General features: G+C 34.3%; 3 protein-coding genes across 3 annotated transcripts; 1 reads left to right on the top strand and 2 right to left on the bottom strand.

Moving 5' to 3' along the window:
- Positions 1-3,621: 3,621 nt before the first annotated feature.
- Positions 3,622-4,937, bottom strand: TRIADDRAFT_21250 (uncharacterized protein; the record flags this gene model as incomplete). The annotated part of the gene is made up of 2 exons (XM_002109515.1): positions 3,622-4,329; positions 4,749-4,937. 2 exons carry the CDS (start codon positions 4,935-4,937, stop codon positions 3,622-3,624), a joined length of 897 nt encoding a protein of 298 aa, XP_002109551.1.
- Positions 4,938-10,735: 5,798 nt separating this feature from the next.
- Positions 10,736-13,741, bottom strand: TRIADDRAFT_63679 (expressed hypothetical protein; the record flags this gene model as incomplete). Its single annotated transcript, XM_002109514.1, has 4 exons — positions 10,736-10,966; positions 11,156-11,527; positions 13,305-13,426; positions 13,681-13,741. 4 exons carry the CDS (start codon positions 13,739-13,741, stop codon positions 10,736-10,738), a joined length of 786 nt encoding a protein of 261 aa, XP_002109550.1.
- Positions 13,742-15,718: 1,977 nt separating this feature from the next.
- On the top strand, positions 15,719-19,491 carry TRIADDRAFT_53693 (uncharacterized protein; the record flags this gene model as incomplete). Its single annotated transcript, XM_002110054.1, has 13 exons — positions 15,719-15,810; positions 16,028-16,118; positions 16,335-16,522; positions 16,649-16,767; positions 16,910-17,022; positions 17,117-17,265; positions 17,412-17,495; positions 17,588-17,657; positions 18,366-18,451; positions 18,542-18,650; positions 18,853-18,923; positions 19,045-19,164; positions 19,401-19,491. The coding sequence occupies 13 exons, from the start codon at positions 15,719-15,721 to the stop codon at positions 19,489-19,491; spliced, it is 1,383 nt and encodes a 460-aa protein (XP_002110090.1).
- Positions 19,492-25,255: the final 5,764 nt, after the last annotated feature.

The following is a 25,255-nucleotide window of genomic DNA, read 5'->3' as shown; positions in this document are numbered from 1 at the left end:
CGTTGATTTGCAATTGTATTTACTACTTTAATTGAAAACATCAAGTACGATTTGACCAAATCATTATAGATATTTATACTAAAATTGGTATACAGTCTTTGGTAAACTTACTAATTTCATCCTTGTAATCATTCAAAATTTTACTAATGTTGATTTTGTTATACGCGTCCATAATATGACGTAATCTTTCTATACGTTAAAGAGTAAGCAGACAATGTACTATATAGAAGTAGATAATTCGACTATACCTGAACGATAACGTATAAACTTAACTAATTTCATTACGATGAATTACGTTTCCTATCGTGCCAAAGGTATATTATCGTATGCTTAAAACGGTGGTTCTTAATGTGCTACAATAGGTTATGCTAATTTTACTTCTTAAAGATTATTTCAATTAAGGAATACATCCAGGGAGTGAAGAAAAACTCCATAGTTGCATCGTCTCTAGAATATTGTCTATTAATTTTTTGAGGCTTATTTCCATAACGGCAATGTACAAAATATTAGAAATGATCGTGACCGATTTTTTTTTTATCGTATCAACGAGCGTTCAAACAAAAATAAAAGGATATCATATTCAATTAATTTAACCGATATGATATGATTGAGTGGGTACGTTTAGTAAGAGAATGAAATTATATAGCTGAGAAGTGGTGGCGGTTATAATAATGACATGATATACGTATAATTGTAAATAGTTCCCTAGCCCAACGCAAACTGTTTTGTTTTAGTTACCATAAGTTGGCGTTACGTTGTTGCTAGAATACTTAATCCTTAATCTCAGTAATCAATGTACAGTATATACTAATTAGAGTAGCATCTTATTCAGGTTAAATAAAGTTCATGGTAAACATTCTAAAATCGATAACCCACAAATGTTTATTCGTTCCCGATAGCTTAGCTTCCATTTTTAGATCTAACCAATGTAACAACGCGATTTGTGTAAAGTACTAACAGTCACTTGTTATAAAAACTACAAAATATAATGTACATACACTGCCAATTAATCACATATTGCAAGTTAGTTTTGCCTGGTTCAGAATGATACTGAAATCTCCAATAGTTCTTAATACGTTTGTGTAGGAAAGAGCTATTAAGTTAGTTATCTTTTAAGATTACATGCAACGGCAGGGCTACTTCTGACAGAGATACGAACCGCTAGTTGCCTTATTATTAATCAGAGTTTACTTAAATAAAAGTTAATCCAACACGCATATCATTGGCATTTACTTTTGATTCATCTCATAATCAAGTATTGTCTTAAAAATGTATATTGAAAAGAGATAGTTTATAAAAGTAAATTTTGGTACCACCTTATAACAAGCGTTGTCATTTCAAGTACATCATACCCATACAGCTAAAATTCTCCCGGTAAAAATAAGGGACATATCAATGCTTTTACTGAATTTAAGTCAAATTTTTAGATTTCTGCATTTAAAACGTCATATATGTATTAGTAAAAATGATATATTTCGCCTACTTTAAGTAGGAGCCAAGACACAATCATTAATATTTAGATTTTTTCCTTACTCTTCGTAAAACAAATTTGCAATTTATAGTTGTTTATAACACCTATGGCCTTATTTGTTTCCTCATCCAGTAATAAAATTGGAGTGATTAACAATGTGATTATCGAAATCACTTTCTATAACAATTTGACCGCAGTTTGGACAAGGCAAACAACTACAAATCGAATCGAGATCTATACCGTCTTCTTCTTTTACAGCACGCCATATTTTCTTTCGAGATTTTATATGATCTATAGAATCGCACCAAACTTTGAAAAGATCGTTTTGCTGTTTTATGTCCGGCATAAGTGCAACCATTTCAGGTAAAATTTGATAGAAATAATTCCCGAATAGCTCGTGACAATGAGTGTAAAATTTAGCGGTAGAGATATTGCTCTTCCGATAATCTGCAGACATTCTCTTAAAATCGTTTAATTTTTGATTTGACTTTAAATTTTTAGAAATCAAGCTTAATAAATCAGTTCCTCTTTTCTTGGCATCGATTGGGGGCGCATATTTCATATCTTCTTTTACGTTGCTAACGGAAGAATTGGCCATGAGTCCTGTTATCTTACTAATATTTGAATCGGTTACGTTAGAAATGTCAAGACCTGGAGGAGGTTTTATAACTTTCTTAACATTATTTTTCATTGCTTGATTATCAGACGCTCTTAGTAAGTCGTTCATAAATGCATCATCCCCTATTTCTGCGCTTAAGCTGTTATCTTGGTGTAATAAAGCTACACCAATGCCGGGAGGGGGGCGTACCGATGCTGCGGTATCTAGTGTCTGCTGAATTGACTTTGCATCAACACTGGACTTCGACGAATCATTTGAAGGCACCTTCCACTGTGATTTCTGGGCTTTGACTTTCTGCTCTTTATCCAGCCAAGCATATTTGACTTTATCCTTTTGCGGCAGTCCTGGGAAGTCTTCCGTAGAAAAATTAGCTGATGCTGTATCGGAGCATGATTGGGCAGACGAGGTACTTATTCCCTTAGTCGTCTTTCCGGCTGATAAATAATCATAATTGTCTTGATATTTAGGTCTATCTATGGCGGGTGCTATTCCTGTATATTCACTGTGAGACTCGTGGCGAAAAAAAGGATCCGGAGGCTTTTGACTAAGCGGCAGAGAAGGGAAATCTTCTTCTGATGCTGTTGTTACTGAACTATTTGTAGGGTGTACGAAACTTTTATTCACGTACTTTTCCTCATTCTTCGTGGAAGCCTTTCCTTTTTGATTGTGGTTACTAATACAATTGTCAGCGCTATTCGACATTGAATTCGATTTCTTCTTTCCTTTACTCTTTGATGCTTTTTTCGAATTAGTAAGGGCTTTCGAACCCGTTAGAGCATTGCTAGATTCTTTTTGGTCATACTTGGATGAATTACTAATGTTACGATCAGCAGAATTAGGTATCGACGACTTTCCCCATGATGACTTGGTTGCGTTAGGCTTATTGAAGTCATTCATAAAATTAGGGTTTTTAACAGCTGTTTTAGTTGGTAAAGATGGAAAATCTTCTAACAATTTGCCCACCTTTTGTGGTACATTTTTCTTCACTTCGTGGCCCAAATTTTGATTCTGTTTAGGCGCTGCTTTATGGTCATATGTTAAAGATTTCCAATTGGATGAAGATGCGTTTTGTCGATGTAAACCAGTACGATTTCCAGTCGATGAGGTAGTAGTAAGGGATGGAAAGTCTTCTTCTGATACCAATGAGTTTCCAATATTAACGGCTTTTTGATAAGCAGTCTTTTGTTGAGTTGTACGTTGTGGCACAGATCGATTATGGTTTCGGTCTATGCGAGATTCCTTGACAGCAGAAGTATAATTGGTACCGGCTCCTGAATGATCAGTAAGAAAACCAGAATTTTTTGATACTTTATTAAACAAAGATGGAAATTCATCTTCGTAATCTCCTGTAAGTGAGACAGCTTCCTGGCTATCCTTTGTCTCTTCCCTTACAAAATCATCATCGGTAACCTGTGATCTGTATAATAATAATAAGTATATATCAGCATTGCTAGTCTTTAGCGTAATCAGTAAAATAATACAAAGTGCTTATAGAAAGCGAAAAGATGATATACAGAATGAGGAAATATTCTTACCTATCATAAGTGTCGCCTCTGCGATTTTTACCAGTTGTCCTACTATCATTGCTTCTGGAGTACGTTAAATCGATATCGATATGCCTAATTCTGCGTTCTTCTGCACGATTTAAAAGATGTTTATGCTTCAGAGCCAAATGTGCTTTATAATCGATATCAGTAGAGAATGCGTTAACAAATTTTTCATCTGCACAAGCGTCATATTCACATAAAAAATGGTTGCTTTTAAAGTGCGCCCTTAAAGACTCATAATTGTCATAGTATTCATCAGCTGGGCAAAAATGACAACTAAAATGATCGTTGTGCAAGTGAAGATAAAGATCATCATCGTCAAAGTAATGCTTTTTACAAAATTTACATACAGGATGTCCTTTGTAAGATTTATTATCACTATCGCCTCTTTTCAAATGGATATTTAAATCTGGTTTGCTATACGGTCGCCGTTCATGTGTAAATAGTTTTAGGTGTTTAATGCAAAGGTAACAGAAGTATCTTTTATGTGTATCTTTCATATGGCCTAGAAAGTTGTTAAAATTCTTAAAGGTTGGTTTTGTAATACATATTTGACAACGATGAACCAGGAGTTGTTGACATAAATATAAACTCTCTGATGATACAAAGTACAATCCTGGTAGTGTTTTACACTGGTGCATCGAATTGATATCCAATTCTTCAAAAGGTTGGACTCTGTCTGTATATACCACCTTATGATGACGTAAGATTTAAAAGTAGTATGATTAGACACTCTAAATATACTATACTGTATATATGAATTAAAACACTGCATAATACAGTACGTAGATATTTCAAATCTTGAACTATGGCAAAATAGTTCTCTAAATACTAAGGTAATATCTGGTGGACGGACATAGTAATCCAGTATTTGCTTTTCAGCAAGCATGGCTGATAAGTTAAAGCTAGCATGAGTAATGAAAAAATACTATAGAAATTAATGCATCTCAACTTCTTATGCTTGATTTTTACGTTAGTGCATACAGTATTCCATTTTAATTTGTTCATGTAATTACTGTATATAGTATTGTACGAATTCGGAGATTAATGCCAGAGAGTAGCTTATCTAATTTATTCTCGTAGAATATTTTGTTAGCTTCTACGTACAAACCTTTTCCAAGCATGATCTGCAAACAGGGCAATAATTATCTTGACATAGTATCCTTAATTTAGTCATACATTTATAACAGACAGGATGATTGCATGAACCAAAGCATTCAATTTCGCATGGATGACAACAAAGAACACAGGTACGCTTAATAACACCTTGATCCTGCAATGTTTGCAAACAAGCAGCCATTGCAATCTCTATTCCTGAAATTATAAAATTGATACAACCAATAGGGTTAATATGGTAATGACCATCGCAGTTTGTAATGCTAAGACAAGTTGTAAATAAGATTTTAATTTTCTCTGGCTGGGATTCTATCAATATTGTCGCTGTAGGTTCTCTATCTTTATGTTTTCAACCTTTGACGGCTAGTTTGTTCTTCAGCTAGGTAACGGCAATCTACTAATGCACGATCGCTAATTACTACTGCAACCACAATGAATCGCTCTGTTATGAGAGCTATCAAAGATTTTATGATATTACTGATCATCTATGGTATAACTGTATCATGTGGTTACAATACTGATGTAAAAATGAATCACTTTTTTAAAAATAAGTAGCCCGTTGTTGAGTGGCTGGTAACTAATTGCAATCATGGGTAAAATTGTCTGATTTGATGAATTCGGTCTCCATGTGACAGACTCACCGGCCCCCTCTTACCAAATCGATCTCCGTCTTGCGGTCTACTGCTACCCTATCATGGGCGTTTCATCGACTACAACTGTATTATTGCATGTATGACTTTCTTTGTCATTTTCACACGCTTAGTTTACTGACTGAAATAGAACTGTATAGCGATGAATGGAAGTAGAATTTCAGAAAACTAACACGGATAGTAAGATAGTAAGCCTAGCCATTGTGCAGATGCAAACGTTGACAGTGTACGCATACAGTATATTAGTGCACCATGAGTTGATTTGAACTGGGAATGAGTTGTTGGGCCCAATTGGTTTGTGATTGGAACTTTATTTTATAGCGAAAAATGTGGATAGGTGATCCAATGTTAGTTTATAGCAGGTTGTAGTTTGAGCCTAATGGATGCTAAATCATCATGGCGGTAACTGAATTATTATTGGTTTTACAAGGCTAAGCTAAGACAACCGATAAGGAAATGAAAATATGTTTCATTGCTACCTAGGATGGCATCAATGATGTAAGGCAGTCCTCCGTCGCAATGAATAAATGAAGTCAAGAAGTTAGCATGACAGAGAATTCAATAAAAGAAACTGCAAAATACAATCGAATTTTCTAGCCACAGCAGTATACTACCATGATCCGGTTAGAATATCAATATCTTACCTCAATGAATTGAAAATTGGATGGAGTATTCCGGTTTCCAATGGCCAAAAATGCTGATGATTGCAGTTTTGGCCAATTTGGGTTTTAAAGTTAGGGTCGCAAGAATGGGAAAAACGTCTACACCTACAATACGGTACGGTACAGTACGGTACAGTAGGGTACTAAATATACTGTAGACTTGATCTACAGTACTGTACTGTAGTTTGGGCCTGATTGAGCTTCTACAATTAGTACTGTAAGTAAAGCATCGTACAGTGTACAGTCTGTACTCACCATACTGTACTGTACTGTACAATTGATTTAGTTTGGGCCTGATTTAGCTTATACAATTGTATGTTTTCAGGGTGCTTGAAAACGTCTACTCCTACAGTACTGTACTGTACTGTACTAAATAGACAATTGATCTAATTTAGGTCTGATTTAGCCTATACAATTCTATATTTTCAGGGTGCCATCCAAAATAATCACACTCAGACTGGTTCCGAGCCGCACCGAACCGAAGACAGGTCTCCACTCAGTACACGTGGACGGTAGACTACTGTACGATGTACTGTACTTTACAGTACACTGTATTGTAGCCAACAGGACAGTACTACAGTGTACAGTACCTTATTCTACAGTACTATGTATCGTTTAGCATACTGTACTGTACTGTACTGTACACTATACTGGAGCACTTGAAACTTGGATCGCTTCACTGAACGTCAGTGAAACAAGTTGTTGATTGCCCGACCATTCCTCTGCTTACCTTCTACCTGGATGTTTCTTCCACCAACACGTCTGAATATGAGACTTGCTCTTATAACGAGATTGGCTTCATGGGTAAGACAAAGATGCAGCGCCTTATTGCAATAGATTAAAGCAATAAATGAGCGTTGAATGACTGTCGTAGCGTGTTATGTGTATCATATGATGACATCAACAATGTCTTGATTAGCCTTACTGCAACTTCAGTTTCGCTTTGTTAGCTTGGATTCTATTATTGACATGCAGTAGTCGATGAGCACCAATACAAAGTAAAATGGACTCTCTATACTGTACACCAAGTTTAGGAGATCAACAGATTGATTGGGTGTCCAACATTTGCAATAGTCCATCATACTCATGAATCATGCACAGTTACAGGCTTTAATGACAAGGTTATTCACGGTACGTAGGACAAGAGTTTTCATTAGTGTACATCATTCAACAACTGTGATCGTACAAATGCACAGAATGTATATATATGCAGATGGAAGTTGCTCATGTCACCACAGTATGATCAAACCAGTCGTCTTAATACTCCTAATTCATACATAGAATAGATTGTTGGTAGAGTGAGGCAATTCGTTGAATGTAGGATGCGTTCTGTATGTCTGCCCTACTTTATTCATGCGATATGATGTCGCTTTTCATGCAGCATTTCTCTCATTTTTATGAATGACTCGCAATTGACTCCATGGCAACCAGGAGTAGAATCGGATCGATCATGTAATTGAGTTCGATCGTTAAGGAAAGACATTATTTTCAATTTGAAGATTAAAGTCAATTGCAGTCTACTCGTATTGTAAACATCTTATTTCCAAATGATTGAACTAAGCTGATCCCAATCGATCGATAGACAGACGTTATAAACACGGCGGTGCCATATGATATCAGCGATGTACAGTACGTTGCAATATAACCATTATACTGTACATGTGGAATGCAAGCTTGCTACAATATACGACGTTCAATTATGCCAGACGATTAAGGAAGTCAATAATGATGAGGATTATGGTTATGTCATGGAAAGTGGAACATCGAGTGGTGGACCACATCACTTCACATTGGAGAAAATACATATAAGACAAAGCATACCTTAAAATGATTCTAATTATCGATCCGACAATAGCCTAAGAAAATGACACAATAGGTGATACAGTAAAGCTGACTTAATACGTCGATGTAAACTGTCTATTTGTGGAATTAAATAATAAGAACTTTATGATGTAGTATAGTATATTGCTGTATATTGTGGAAAATGCCATATCATGGTACTCCTAAAATGATGATGGATTAGACTGTAGCTTGCTTGAAAAATGCATGGCAGGTAATACAGTACAGTAGAATTTGCTTACTTATCTAAATTCGACATCTAGCTGACAAATATCAACGTCATGATGCACTACTTCATAAATAGTGAAAAGTGTGGTGTGATACTTGAAAATCTTTTCATCAATAGCTGTAGTTGTAGCAGTCCAGCATTCAAATTAGCATCAACCATGCAAAAATACTCCTAGTTAAAACTTTTGCTACCTCTTCATACGGATTGATTCAATTGCAATAGCTTGATAATATCTTTACGTTTAAAATGCCTTACTGAAAATACGCGTATATTGCATAATGCTTTCTATGATTCATAAATGCCATTAAAATAATTGATTTCAAATTTTACCCAATGCTGTAGAAATCGAATAGCAGATAATCATGTACTTTATAACATTGCGATATTGTACAGTGGCATGATTTATAATTTATTAAACTTAACTTAATAGGAAAAAATTGATCAACATAAGGCGTTTGATATTGTTCATCTAAATGAATAATTTTTTGTCTTAATTTGGCAGCTCTTCTCCATGATCGTCTTCGCTATTATGGCTTCTCGAATCGATCGTCATTATTGCCCTATGAATGACTACCAAGCTTGCAATGTCGGTTTAGCGTTTGGCGTAATTACATTCCTCATCGCTATGATATTCATTTACTATGACTTTAATATTGATGGAAAACAGGATGCTAACATCAAAAGAAAATTTGTTATCTGCGATTTTCTGATTTCCCTACTTTTATCATTATTATGGTTTGCTATATTTTTATACTTGGCTATCGTTAATCGGCCGTATTATCCAGATACCAGTGCCGCTGTTGCCTTTTCTTTTTTCTCCATACTATCATGGGTATGTTCACATAAAGTAGATTCTGTATTTTGTATATAAATTTAAATCTATTTGCCTTTTACATTTTTCTTTGTAGTGATTAAACTTTTTCTTAGGCATTCAGGCACATTCTAATCTAGTAGTATGATGCTACTCAAGAATGATTGAATTTGAATATACTAAAACTCTCTCTTTTTTCTCTTCTACGATAGAATTGCACCTGTTGAATGATATTCATTAACTATAACTTAATTTTATTTAATAGAGCTTGCAGACATACCTTGCATATCAATCATCGTCTCAGGCTGACTTTCACTATTATTCGGAGATGATATTTGACAGAAATTCGAAACATGACTACTCACCCGTTGCTGTCCAAATTGGCAATTCATCAACAAAACAAGAACCCTTTACTGGAACTCATGATAATTATTTGTCATCTCACAGTTCTTCGTATTAATCGAGCTTGTTATAATTATTAAAAACATTGAAATCTGCAAAATATAACAATGTACGCATTTAACAACTTAATTTATAGATTCAATTGTAAACATGCTATCCCTATAACTAAAATTGCCGACAAATCAGCATACAATATCGGTTCAACTATATTACTTGTAGGCAGTAAAAAAATGCTTGATAACAGACTTGTATGATTTATATCGATTGAAGTAAGTGCTTGATCATTGAAATTTTATTGTTTACATTTGGAGGAGCTTCTTAAGTAATGTAATTATAGCAAATCTTTACTTGTCTGCGGTAAATACCTTATTAGAAGAGCTATAGATGCTGAGTGCATTCAATTATTTCATCTTAGGTAATTAAGACCACACCAGGCATTAATTAATAATGCATGAAGATAATAATTGCTTACTACTGCTTATTACAAAACTTTACGTGGAGCATTTACATTAAAATGCGCCCAATTCTAATATTGTCCAGCTGTAAAAGATATACATGACTTACTTCCGTTGTCGCATGACAGGAGCTTCATTGTTTGTTACTCGTACAGTTAAGAGAAATAACTTGGATAATGGTGCTTTTAGCTTAACAAATTTATTCGTAATATCTAATCAGATATTTTAAATGACTTGGTAAGTTCCATTTAATGGATTATAGTACCGATTTTTTGAGCGTGCCATCTTTCAACTACGTTAGAACTTAAAGAAGAACTAACTGTTAAATAACATACTATTTGAAAGATTCTTTACAGAATCTTATCTACGCTAGAATGAATATAAGGCGGAGCTGAAGTCGTATCGCCTTAAGTTAAATGATTTTTCAATGAAGGATTCTCAGCATGTTAAAAACTTATTGAAAGAGAATTGAAGACAGTATATCTTCAATAATTATTCCATTTGATACCAGTGATTCCGGATAGATAGCGAAATATACATAATACAGTATATCATATTTAGAAAAATTCTGTACGATTTTATAAATTCGATTAATCAAAGCAGAATCGAAAGTTCTTTTGCAAAACCTTGCTAAAAAGCTAATTGAGTCACCGGGAAGTAAATTGAAGAAGTTCAATGAGAGTTCTATCGTGTTGTAATGGCAAACCTGGACCAATTCGAAAATAAGACAAGTTTTCTAATTGTATACGGAATTAAAATGTTTTTATTGAGCAAATTCTATACAGCTCTTTTAACTGTCCAATTTACAGCGTAAATCAGTGAGCTAACCAACTACTAGTTAAGATTTATTAATATTAATCTTAAAGCAAGAACTACATAGAAATTTATACCAGCTCACTATAGGCAAGACTTGAAATACAAATCATCTATAAACTTAATAGTTTGGCGGAATATAAGGAGGAGGCATATCTGCTTTTTTTTCTTCTGTAACTGGCTCTTGTGGAGTAAAAGGCTCTTGATAAGTTTGTGAAGGGGTCTGCTGCGATGGGACTTGGCTAGATGTACCTACATTTGGATAGTCATAGCCTGGTTGCGCCTGTTGCTGTTGTGTATTTGGATTTTCAGCATTTCGATATTGTTGAACACCGAAATAAATTAATGCACCCTATAAAGAGAAAAACAGCGTAACGATAAGGTATCTATTTCTAATAAGAATATACTCCTAAAGCATTATATTATAGAATCAATAGTACATAAAAAAAGAAGAATTTATTCGTAGTAGATAGTACAACTAAGTTGTAAGATTTAATCAAATTACGACTTTCACATTGATTTAAAAAAACAACCATCTTACCCAAGTAAGTACTGAAAAAAAGGTAAATGCAAGAGCCGAGTTAACATTCGTAACGACGCCAGGGACAGCGCTAAAAGGAGCCTTGGGCGCTATGGACCATTTGTTGGTCATATAACAGAATCCTATGAACCAGAGTAACGTCCACAGACTCGTAAAAGCTAAATCTGCAATTACTATACGCTTTTTAGTTGTTAAATCGATAATACGATCAACAAATGCGTCCAAAAAGAGGAATACCATCAGGCCCAAAAATGCAATTACACCAATAGCAATTCCATAGTTGCAAGCATTATTATCGCCATTTAAAGGACAAAAACCTCTAAATTCGCTACGGGCTGACGTTAGGCAACCAAAAACAATAATAGCGAATACCTAACAAGCAGGATAACAAATAAGATGAGAATAATGCACTTATTGGTAGATGAATATTTAATTACATTTCAAACTTTGCGGTGCTCATATGTTATCTACAATGTGTACAGCATCATTTTAGAACGCGTTCAATTACAGTACGTCGAATTTTACTTATGCGAAGGTTAGAGTAGTTTAGTAATTCAGGTAAATCAGCTACGATTCTTTATTGATCGTTGCAGAGCAATCAATATCATATACGTTCAAACTCATCCATTCATTTTATTGAGAGACAAATCTTCTAACGTAATTATAAATATTTTAGGTCTGTACTAAATATCGCGCCAATGTGCACTTTATGAATCTATTCGTACAGTATTCCTGAGGACTGTCATCGATCGTTAGTGAGGCCGGCAAGTTGAAATGCATTGCATGTCTAATAAAACTTTTCAATTCTGCTTTCAGTCTTTTATTACTTTCTGACTGTAGTAAAGTATCACAAATAGTAAAAACATGGCGCCGTTTTGAGTCTATACTGAAGGTAAATAGCAAAAATTGCATGACTGTAGTAGCCTACAATTTGGAGATATTCAATACCTTTTTAAATCACTCTTGATTTATTACCCAACTTGATCTACATTTTAACATCAATTTCCTTAGTACAGTAATAGCATTATTTGCACAGCTCGGTAGACTTTTAGTTTACCTAAAAGCTCAAGAGAGCGAGCACTAGTCCTTTAGGTACACCACAATGCGTAAGTTTGATAATAAAGCAAGAAACGAATTGTGATTCAATGTATACCGTACAGTAATTTATCTGCTTGTAAGCGATTCATTTAATTGGTTGATCGTACTAAGTTGCGTATGTACATTAGCTAAGGGAAGTTTTATTTTGCATTGAACATGAGGCCTTCATTGACTATGAGTATCATTAATGCTGGTAGTTCGTGAATTTCAATCAGGGCTTGCCTAAATTAAAATATTTTATTAAATTCATTAATAACATTGTTTTACCCTGGTGACTAACGTATTAACTATGATGAAGTAAGTCGCAAAACTACAAATGATGGCTGATTGAAAACATGCTAAGTTAACATTTATAATCGTTCAACATAGTCAATCAATCCATTACGGCGAAATAGTGTAGTCGATCATGCTATGTTAATTTTGGAAGATAAAGTTGTTTGCGAAAAAATTGCGATTAAAGTAACGACGATGACAGTACAGTACAGTATACTATAGGTTTGCATCATGAATCAACAGCACCAGGTTGATTCCTTTCGATTTTCCTTCAAGACATTGTGTAAATAATGCAAGTAGCGTAGAATATGGCTTAAGAGTAAGGAAAAACAACATTGTATCTTCCCTTACTCTTCTATTCCTACAGCTGCATCTCTCTACAAGTTAGTTGTGCAGTCTATTGCTAGTGCAATACTGTAGTCCTATCTATCATTGCAATCTTTTGGGATTGTTAATTCATCCATGAAGGCAGTGTCCATATCTACAGTTTATCAGTTGATTCTTCTTCATTAGGCTAGTAAATTAATGACTACAATTTCTTTTAGGCGATAATACAAGTGGATAAGGCGTCTGCAGACAGTGAATATCATCATCCAAGGTAGAGGCAATGCTTGTACGTTTTGTATTGTAGTCCAATTAATGATAGCGTAGAATAAAATTAGAGCATTCTACAAGTTGAAAGCATGCATGATTGCAAATCACATCATCATCAATCACATGGCCAGATTGGTTTTTATGCTATTCAATTTGTCCATATCTATTGATACTGTATACTCACCCAAGATGCAAATCGTAGAATGACCTGCGGCTTTAGCACATAGTTTCTAATATTAAATGAGCCCGATGATAATGCAAAGAATGATGATAACATTGCTAGCTGTACGATTTGAAGAAGCCAATCTAGGCAAGAAAATCAAATGTTCAAAATGGAGGCTGGCAGTTCAATGGTGGCGAGTTTGGGACAGACGCTTCACTCACTATTTCACGTCGCTTGCATAGCACTCAGTCGACAACTCCAACTCCTTATTATACAGTACTGTACACTGTACAGTACAATACAGTACTGTACAAAGCGGACTGGAATCCTGTATGGTACCGTACTAAAACTACAGTGCAGTGCTGTACTGTACAGTACTGTACTGTACTGTACGTACTGTATGCTTCTCCATTCAACGGTGACATCATCGTTTCAAGTCGATAATCCCATACAGCCATACAGACAGTATGACTTAGTATGACCGATACGGAAAATTACGTCATCGTCATCCTGTATCAGCTTCTGTCTGTCTGAACCGAGGTCTCAGCCCTGGGGCGGTAATGCCGGTATACTGTACAGTGTACACTACTATAGAAGGCTGATTTTTTTTTGTTTTTATTTGCCATCGAATAGTATACACTATACTGCACAGCATTGAACCAGTACTGAATCAAACTACAAGATGCTGCAAAGCAACTGATGTTTCGTTAATAATGAAATTGAATTGAATTTCATTTCCTATTAATGAATTCGTATGCGCTGTAGAATCCCGCTGGCAAGCAACGTACAGTACAGTATGGTGCTACACAGTAGCAAAAATCAGTTCAGTCCCTCCAACTAGACCAAGTACAACTAATAATTCTGCATGGCTACGAGGGTGAGGTAATGCCCTAAATTTAGGCATTTTGCGCGTTGCCACCATTTGTTGCTGCCAATTTTAGCTTTTCACTTTTTTGCCCTTATTTGGCATTATCGCGGCCAACTTGGACTCCAATAATGATTTCATTTAATAATGAAATCATAATAATGAAATCATAAAACAATAATAAAAATGGACAATAGTGTACTGTAGACTATTGTCCATTTTTATTATTGTTGTACTGTACACTGTACAGTGCTAAGCTACGGTACTGCGCGGTATACTGTACAATGTGCAGTCCAGGACATGGACTACTAAACTACAACTACAATAGTGTACTATAGAGACCTGTGAAAATATTCTGTCTCCCGAGGAAATGCACAATACAGTACTGTACACTGTACAGTACAGTACAGTGCTAAACTACAGTACGGTACTGCGCGGTACACTGTACAGTCCAGTCCATGGACTACTAAATTACACCTACAATAGTGTACTATAAAGGCCTGTGAAAATGTTCTGTCTCACGACGAAATGCACGATACAGTACAGTACTGTGTACAGTGAAATTTTTGTGTACTGTACTGTACTATCATTTCCCGTAGCCTGCTGGCGGAAACTCATACCATACGCAACTGTACTGTATGGTAGAGATGAGATGATAACTAGCCGTTTACTACAATACTGTACTGCAATCATAAACTCTATTAGTATCATTGCCCGCAGCCTACTAGCGGTAACTCATACCTACTGTATGGTGGAGATGAGATGACAAGTAGCCGTTCACTACAAAATACAGTAATACCAAGGCATATCGTTTGATCGTTTTATTCGGTCATTTCCCACTACAGTATTCTGTATTTAAAAGGTTAAACCATCGTTTGATCGTTTTATTCGGCCATTTCCCACTACAGTACAGTATTCTCCATGCGATACCAATAAAATGTACTGTACTCTTACTGTACACTATGCACCGTACAGTACTGTACAGTACTTTGAAAGGATCAGTACAGTACTGTCATGCACTGTACACTGTGCAGTACTGTACTGTATCGTGCATTTCGTCGCGAGACAGAACATTTTCACAGGTCTCTATAGTACACTATTGTAGGTGTAGTTTAGTAGTCCATGTCCTAGACTGTACAGTGTACAGTGTAGTACACTGTACAGCGCAGTACTGTACTGTACTGTACAGTAGAAAGCCCTGTTAAGGCGAAAACCCTACTGTACAATGTACTGTAAACACGAGCACGCTCAGTACAGCACGGACAAAGTGCTTGCTGCCTTCATTGCATGATACCTGCCTCCATCATGATATTCATTAGATGTGTAGAATATTAATCCGAACGGGCAAATAAACGAGTAGTTAAAGCATGATGAGCTGGGAAACGATGCGATGTGTTGCTCAGTAATTCGAATCATTAGCAGCAACTATAGCAAATTTATTGTTCGTTTGTCTTCATCATTGTATCATTGCAAATCATCTGTAGTACCCAAGTTCATATTCAATCGATCAATAACTTGTCGATCAGGCTTTAATTCATGTCAAATGGATTCTAACAGTAGTTATAGCGACATGACAAAAATCGAAGAAGGCCAAGCTAAGATTCTGAATGATGATCAGGATGCTTTTTACAATCCTATACAAACATTCAATCGTGACATCAGGTAGGATAGCCAACTGTAGTATGAGAAGTGAATAAATTGCATGCAGTTACCCACCCCTTCAATCTCGATCTTTCCAACTCTTATTATTGCTATTCAATGTCTCTATGTTAACTGTACGTACAAATTGCAAAGATGGATATCTTGCTGTTGTCCTATCAATACGTAGGTGCATTGAAACGAGGAAGTGTTAACATCATCTTTATTGATCCCATCTTAGTATCGCGGTTATTAAACAATTTATCAAAACCTGCCAGAAAGAGGTATCAACGCAGTGTAAAGTAAGGAGGAATCTGTCTGCTGCTGTCGAGGTGAGCAAAAGTGATCTTCAGGATAGTTGTGATGATTGTTTTGTTTCTATCTTCAATTCCATTCTTATAAATTACAGTCTTCTTCATACATTGTATCGGTCTTGTAATCCAGATTTTGATGGATCAAGTGCATTAGACTAATGCTCTCGATCCAATTTTGATACTAAACAGAAATATTGTAATATTCATTCATCTTCCTATTTGCACGCCATGCAGAAGGGTTTCACTATCTTCGAGGGGTTATCTGCAACAGGACTTCGTAGTATTCGTTATGCCTTGGAATTGCCTAAAATCAAAGCAGTTATTGCCAATGATAATAATCCAAGTTCATTTAAATGCATAGAACGCAATATTGAATATAATAAAATTGGTCATGTTGTTCAACCCCATTTCGGCGATGCAAGGTATCGAATAGCAATGTTAAATAATCCTAATTTTATGGTCAAGAGGTAGCCTCTTTATAGTGTTAGAGAAGGCGATCATAATTCAATGACACACTTTTGATTGCCACTTTTACAATTGTCTTTTAGGATGATGATGTACGATAACAGTAACTCGTTAGATGATCAATTTCAGGTAGTCGACATCGATCCTTATGGCTCGCCCGCTATCTTCTTAGATGCAGCTGTACAAAGTGTTAGCGACGGAGGTAAATACTACATAATACTTTTTTTAATCAGGAATACAACAGCTATCAGTGCTATCTAATGTATTGGTGTAATGCTAAATGGACGATTAAATAAAGTAAGAATTGAAAGGGCGTGCAGTTATCGGATATGTTTACTTTCTAGGACTTCTGTGTATAACGTGTACTGACATGGCTGTGCTTTGTGGTAATCATGCCGGAAGCTGTTTTGCTAAGTATGGATCGGTCTCATTGCGAAGCAAGCACTGCCATGAAATGGTAGCACAGTAAATTGATCTAACTTCGTTCATAAATAAAAGTTCTAACTTCTTATATATACTGTACATACACTCACTTATTGAAACCCTTACAGGCTTTAAGAATTGCTCTTTCCTCGATTGAAAGTAATGCCAACAGATATGGAAGATATATCGTACCATTACTTTCTGTCAGCGTGGACTATTATATTCGTGTATTTGTTAGAGTATTTTACGGGAAAACGGAAGTTAACAGATCTGCCAGGTTAGCTGAAACTTAGTCGAGACTCTTACCCAATTGCTTTACACAAATTTTTACGATTCAAGGTTACTGCATAATGTACTAGTACAAAGTAGATACAGTGTACCCGTTTTAAAGTATTAACTAAAATGCAATAACTTTTCTTGTAGTAAGAAATCATTTGTTTTCCAATGTACATCGTGCGATAGCTTCTACTTGCAGCCGCTCGGAAGTAAGGCTGATACAGGCAATAAGTATGTTATCATGAGATAACTCGAGCTATATTTGATGCTGATTGCTCCAATTTCAGCTAACTTTCTTGATTGCCATTGATTTGTTACATTAGCCAAAACTTTCAACCTGCAAAATTCAACATGGAAAATCAAAAATGTACAGAGTGTGACTCGAAATTAAAGGTAGTTCTACAAAATTAGCTAGTGATAAAATTGAGGGCTCCTACTGTTAATTAATTACTGAAACTGTAGAACTGCAGTATGATATAAATATCTTAAGCTTTCCTAATGCAAGAATAGTGTTCAAGCAATAAATGACTACCGTACTTTGCAGCAAATTATTGAATAGCCAACCTCTGAACTGAAGCTATATGAAATAGCTATAGCATTGAAGATAATCAGAGTTGAAATGATTTATTAACTGCGTTGCGTCATTTACACCTTGAAATTAACGATACCATGTCACAAAACGCTCACAATACCGTAATTATCTTGCTTATGCTGTACAATTATTTTGAAAAGGATTATAACAAGTTCTAAGATCGCAATGAATTGCAGTCAATTTTTAAATCAATTGTATGCTAATATGGAGTGCAAGAATCTTTAAATAACTACGAAACGATTTCATTAACATTAACCTCAGTTAGGCGGCCCTATCTGGTCCGAACCGATCCATGATCTTAAATTCACGACTGAACTCTTGAAGGCGGTAGCCTCTGAACGAAACCTTTACAAAACATCGAACAGGATAATAGGCCTACTGTCCGTCATATCAGAAGTATGCAAAATTCCTTTATATTTTTGGCAATTTTTTTGCAATATTTAGCCATTATAATACGGTAACTTACATAACAAGCAAAGGTGTAATAACATTATTTTCATTACTTATAGGAAATTCCTGACCAACCGCTTTACTATGTGACAGATTCCTTAGCTAATTCTATTCATTCCGTGTGCATACCGTTCCTTAAAATAAGGTAGTTATTAAAGTTTACAGATAACCACTTTGATTCTACAGACTAAGTAATTCTAATATACAGTATTTCCTCTTATCAACCTATCTGAAGATCTGCATTACTTCAACTTGGCTACAAAGTGTCATCTACGCACGCACACAAGAGTGCTTTTAAAACTGATGCTTCGAACAGTGTTGTTTGGGATGTAATGAGATGTTGGGTTTGTTATATACAATTTATTACCAGAATACCTGGGCTACGCTGCTGCTTTATTCTTAGTTTAATATTTTAAATTCAATAGAAATTGTTATCATTTGATATTGGTCATTTACGACACAAAATAAGTGTAATACTAGGAATATAATTGCTGATTCCAATATATTTATGTAATATCTGAATATGTGTTATGCATCTAATTATAGGCTAAGAAAAACCCTGTAAGTAAAAAGAAATTACGTGGTCCTGGTGAAAAAATTCTCCAAAAGGAGCCTAGGTAGTATCTATACTCAAAGACTATAATAGATTCAGTATCCCATTTCTCGTAAGGAAGTGCTTAAAACAAGTAGCTAGCAATACCTTACTTTTAATTGTTCTATAATCTATTTATGTGTTAGCATTGAGGCTTCATTTGACATCTTGCCTGGAGCAAATCCGGAATCAAGGAAACTCGGGTTAGTTCGATACCAGGTCAATCCGGAGCCAAACTGGGGTCCAAAATCTAAAGTCAAGAAAAGGTAACAATTTGGTAAATATCATTACATCCTTACAGGGTACACTAAAATTCTTAGCTCGACATAGGATTAAGCTACATACATTCCAAATATAATACAATTTATATCATCCGGTAAACTATCAAAGCGAGGTAGAGATAAAAATATTTACCAGTCGACAAGATATGCAGTTACAAATGATGGTCTTGCTTTAGTGTAGATTAGTATCAAGTTCATTAATTAAATTCATTCTTGTTTAGAAAACACGAAGACTCCGATAGTAATAGCGACGATGGCAGAAGCAATAAGCAAGAGAAATCCATATCTAATAAGACGTCGAATGATTTATGAGCAATACCACCAAGCTTATTACACGTGTCTTGGAAAATGTTACATCCGTTCATTACCCGAAGGGGACATTAAGTCTACTGTAATATGCGATATGCATATATTATGTAAAAGCGCACCAGTTTTATCTTGCCTACCATTATTACTAAAAGCTCATTTTTGCCATACAAAATTCACAATGATGAACAAGAAATTATCATTGGCTGCATTACTATTACCCTACGGGCGTATCGTATCATTCCCATCAAATCAAGAAGAAAAATGCCAGAATTAAATCACAAAAAAAGGATCTTGGAATATATAAAAATCGCAAAGAATAATAGAATTTTCGAGTGGAGTAAATGTTATTTGAGCTAAAAATAAGATCAATACATTCGTATTTAAGATCTCTACTATGAATTTATTTAAGCCATCGTGTACAGCTTTTTACATTTGTGATAGTTGAGAAACCGTTGCTAAATATGAATCCGAGTTCTCTCTCATCTACGTAGTATGTTTATTTTTGACTACTTTAATGAATTCGCGTATTCTATTATTAGATGACAAGCACTCACTCTCAATTCCCTAACTTTATGCCGATAGCGCAAAACTAAGACTTGTTCCTTAGACATTAACAGCTATTAATCTACAGATGTTATACTGTTTTATATTCATCTACAAAAGAAAAAAATTATACTGCGCTTATTCTTTAATTTTAATACGATACATGTACGATCAGACTGTAAAAGATGAGTCAAAACTGTATGGAATGCGATATAGAAAACCGTTATTGAAATAACTTGAAGGCCACAGATCATTATCAAAACTGTGCCGTAGCCGTATTCATTAAATAGTCATAATAACAGCTTTGATGAAAATACTATTGAATGTGTAACAGTGATAATTTAAATAAATATAATCATTTTATAATAACAACTAATAAATTTAAGAATTTCAGATGGTTGGTGTTGATCTATCAAATGATTTCACAAAAACATTTTTCTTGCTCTCAAAATTTAAGAACTTGACTTAGTAGAGAATCCACTCCATATGCGATTATTAGAAGTGCAATACACTCACACTATAAGTTAAAGTTGGACAAAATAACTACATTGTCCTAAGTGTTCGATACCAGTACGATACAGTAAGACATTACATTAAATGTAAAGGTAATACAGTAACTAAACTAAGATCAACACCGGGCAATGTAAATAGATGAACCTAATTTTTGAAATGTTTTTATCATCCATTAATCATCCAAAATTTATTCTACTGAACATGAGTCTTCATTCAGCTGCTGTAGTGCGATGGATCTTAACGTGCGAGAGCAATACACTGTAGGATAGCAATATTATACTGATGCATAACTCACTGTAATTGCTTAAAATTACTACAGTGCAATATACGAAAATTTACTAGCTGTAGATAATTAAAAATGTATCAAGATTAATAACGTTATCATTGTTAAAAGTTGTAACATAAAGAATGTAAATTTGCATCACGAAAAATCAAATAATATGTTTATTGATATTACATAAATACCAATAATACTTTATCAGATGCATTACTTTCCTTATATTCTATAATACAACATGAATACTGGAATAATAATATTTTGTGATGTAGCACTTTTGCAAATACCATTGAAATTTCACTTTTATCATATTTCCGTCTTAAAATGCTATCCTCATTGTTAAGATAATCATACGAATATTGATATCCCTTTTTGCGGCTAATTTAGCACGATATTATAATATTGTGACGTAATATTTATAAAGGATAACCAAGTAACTTTCATTATTTCTAGTTTTGTATCTGATTGTTTATTACAATTGTTGAGTATACTTTTGCTGACGGTAATACGTAATTAATAACGAAGTTGTATACTTTTCCTTCAGACATAGGATAATATTCATAAAATGCAGCAATGATATAAATCTGATTACATATCTAACTATTATCGACGAAGATTTTTGAATAACGATATACATTGCGTGATAGTATTTTGTGGTGATTTTAATCAATAGCCTAATATTTATTGCTACATTTACCTGTATTTATTGCAAGATTGTGAAAGCTAAAGTAGATAATTAAGTAAGGTTTGAATGCCAAACTTTACAAAACTATCCACGAACATGCGATGAAATCGACTATTTTACATCAATCAGATGGTATCATCCTATAAAATGAAATTCGAGGCTATTATATCTATCTCACCCAACGTTAAATTTATTCAATTTCAGCCAATCAAGGCTGTAGTAATGAAACCGGAATATGTCGTATTTATCACATTTGCTATTATAAAATGGTTGACAAACGAGCGTATCTTTACTGCATAGAAAGATGCACTTTTAATTAATTATAGGTACCGTGTGTTTATCAGCAGAGAATTGGATGATTCACTTAATTAAAATTACTATGCTGTTTAATTAGTACGGCTAGATAATTATAATCAATGAAGCTAGATCATTATTTTAAAATGCTATATATAAAGACGTCAAGATAGATTTTAATAGTTAACAACTAATAACGGGTGTAGACCCATGAACATTATCCTTGGTTCATGTACAAATACTACTGAGCGAATTTATAATATTTGATATACTGTAATTATAACATGTAATTTTTTAAATGTAAAGTATGGATAAAATGCAGTACTGCAAAGTAACTGATCTTGCAAGTATAAGTCATATATCTATATTTCGTAAAGAACATTGTAATTATTATTGTAGATTATCAATTTTTCGATCTAATTTTAAATGTACTAATGTCATTCACAATTTTAAGCTCTCATACTCTGTTGTAAATAAATACATGTAAATAAATCTGTAAATCACTAAGCTGTCCACTAGTCAATTATCAACATGGGAAATAGGACTGCTTAAAAAGTACTCTTAGTCATAGAATTTGTTTGTTATATCATTACTTCAAAACAAACCGTTGAAATGAATATACGATTTATTAAAAATTATTGAATTTACGCTTACTTATGAAATTTAAATGTTTAAATAACTAGGTCATGAAATGAATGATATAGCTGTAAATACTGCGTTATAAAGTGGAGACGGTATTCCTTGCTGTGTGCACGCAATAAAGTACGGGGAATGAGAATTATAAACGCAATATGTTAGACTATAATATAAAGTTTCGGCTATAACAAAAACAATTAAGGAATTGTAATTGCGGTTTACTATGAAGTAAATGGCGTAGCGGCTGTATTATATTCTAATTTAGTTTCGATATTGTTCACCTCAGATCGATTCATATTTTAGCAGTTTTATACGCGTAGAAATTGAATATTCGTAGAAGGGAATTTATAATATTTTTTAACGTATTACCGACAGTGAAATGGCTTTTATCTACAGCAGCTAAGTTTAAAGATTTCATAACTCTTTTAGACTAAGCTATCATTTAGAATTAAATGTCCAGTAAGTAAATGATAAGTTGAAAGTATAAGGAGGAGTGTTGATTGGTAGTACTGTACTTTCATTAATACGGGAACGTACTCACAGACTACACAATACTAATATGCTTTATCTAACTTGGTTTAAAACATTTAAACAACCCGTGTTTGTTTTAGGCTGTAAAAGCTACTTTTTTGTTTCGGTTAACTTTATTTAGTGTGTACTCTAACAGTGAATAAAGTTAAGCGAAACGAAGCGTAAATGTCATTATTTGAACTAGAAAGCAGTATGTAAAGCAGCACAGCAAAAGTTAAAGGGAATCATAACATAGAATATTCTAATAAAACTATGTAGAAAAACTTGTATAATAACTTATGCGATAGAATTTGTGTTATAGTGAATAGTCCAAGAATATTCTGATACATGTCATATTGGACATACGTGCTTCTTACCTGCATAGTGATTACGTTCACAAGACTGATATGACATGTATCTGATAACTATCACGAAAGGTGGTGATGATTGATATCTCTATACCGTGCTTTCTATGTACTGTATTTAAATAAATGAATTATAAGGCTATAAAGATAACAGAATAGCTTACGTTGTCACATGTATAAATCAATTTAGTAACAGATCATTACTGGAGTAGTTGGATCGGTTTAAGGATAATGTACCCCTGTACGCGGTACATCATCTTAACTTAATTTAGCCCAGCTACTTTCGCAGTAGAATAACCAAGCATTGACCCAGTTTTAATATTGACCAAAGGATAACATACCATTGTGAAATATCATGATGTGGAGCGTATATGTAAGAAATTTGAAAATTTCTAACGTTGCTTTTTGCTATAGTTACACAAACACCACTTTCAGAAAGTGAGTGGTCACAGTAATCCATACTTGTATAAATAATTGCTAAACTACGCTGAATGTATTTATTTGTCAAATACCAGTACAATATAAAATACTTTTATAATAATTATATACCATTCAATTCATTAAATAATCTTAAAGGAAGTCAGTTGTTATCTAACCATAATTATCGATTTTTAATGAAATAAGCGATATACAGTACATCAGAAATAAACTGAAATATTCGTAATAATCTATTTATAAAAATACAAAATGTCACAACTCATGCATATTTATAAGGGCTAACTGGCCAATTTTAGCTGCCAATCGTATCGCGGTGGTTTATTTACATTTTCAAGCTTTAATTAAACTATGTTTAAATACACACACTATAGCAATAAATATACAATACAGTACTGTACACTGTAGTATGCAAACATTTATATATGTATTCCGAATATACTGGTGTGAACGGTACTATGTAGAACACAGGAGAATGCACATCAGTCATATTTGGATCCTGCTGTGCTTTTCCAAATTGCCGTGCCATATTACGCATTAAAATGTCATCTCATTACTATATTTAATAAAGTTGTTATTGTAAATCACAGTGAGGCCTAGCCATACGTATACAGTATGTACAGTAGGTTATAGTAATGGAGATAAAGACAGAATATACTGTTGTCAAGTATTGCGGCATAATTTACCTCCGAAGCAGAACCATAGAGTACTGTATGTTGCGCATTACATTTTACTCATGTGACAGTGCTCTGCAATAATAATATTGAATTTTTATACGATGTTTGATCTCCACATGAATTCAACATTTTGGTCTAGTGCTGTACGATATTAATTCTAGCTATTTCTTCTAGATATGCTGCGCATAAATGATCGATCTTGGCGTGAAAGTTTAATTTGAATGCATGCATATTTCAGGAGATATTTTAAGCCAGTATAGTAAAAATGTTTGCGCAATTTTATTCCTACAAGCCAACAAACGAGGCTAGTATGCGAGTATTATAGGGTTATACGGATAGATCGCAGTAGTCTTATAGCAACGATCGTAAAAGCAATACTGCACGAGTACATGGTATATAATACATGTATTATCATTTCGATTTCAACATGAAGATAGGAGCATCACTACAGCATGATCAAGCCTATCACTAGTCCAGTTCAAATAATAATATTCCAAAAATAGACTATCAAAGTCTTGTGACCATCAAGAAGTAACAGTCGCCGTACCGATGATGGTGACAGGATTTTTATACAGTAGTATAAGTGAATTCCGTATCCTGCCGCTAATAATAGTTTCAGTGCAATTTTCAAAGAGTTCCTTTCTACGGAAAAAATACAGGAAATGATTTCTAGATTTTGGAAGTGACATTTGGTCATGATAGTCTCCTCTCCGTATCTTCTAGAAACGCGTAATAGATCGCTTGGGGTATTGATATAAGTACACTAGTGTGGTAGCAATCAATACGTGGTGTACGGCACTAGGAAATGGCAAATAGGAATCTTCCTTTTGAA

Source organism: Trichoplax adhaerens, genomic scaffold (genome assembly GCF_000150275.1).
Source record: "Trichoplax adhaerens TRIADscaffold_2 genomic scaffold, whole genome shotgun sequence".
NCBI lineage: Eukaryota > Metazoa > Placozoa > Uniplacotomia > Trichoplacea > Trichoplacidae > Trichoplax > Trichoplax adhaerens.
Note: the sequence above shows the minus strand (reverse complement) of the source record. Positions and strands in the feature narration are given on the sequence as shown.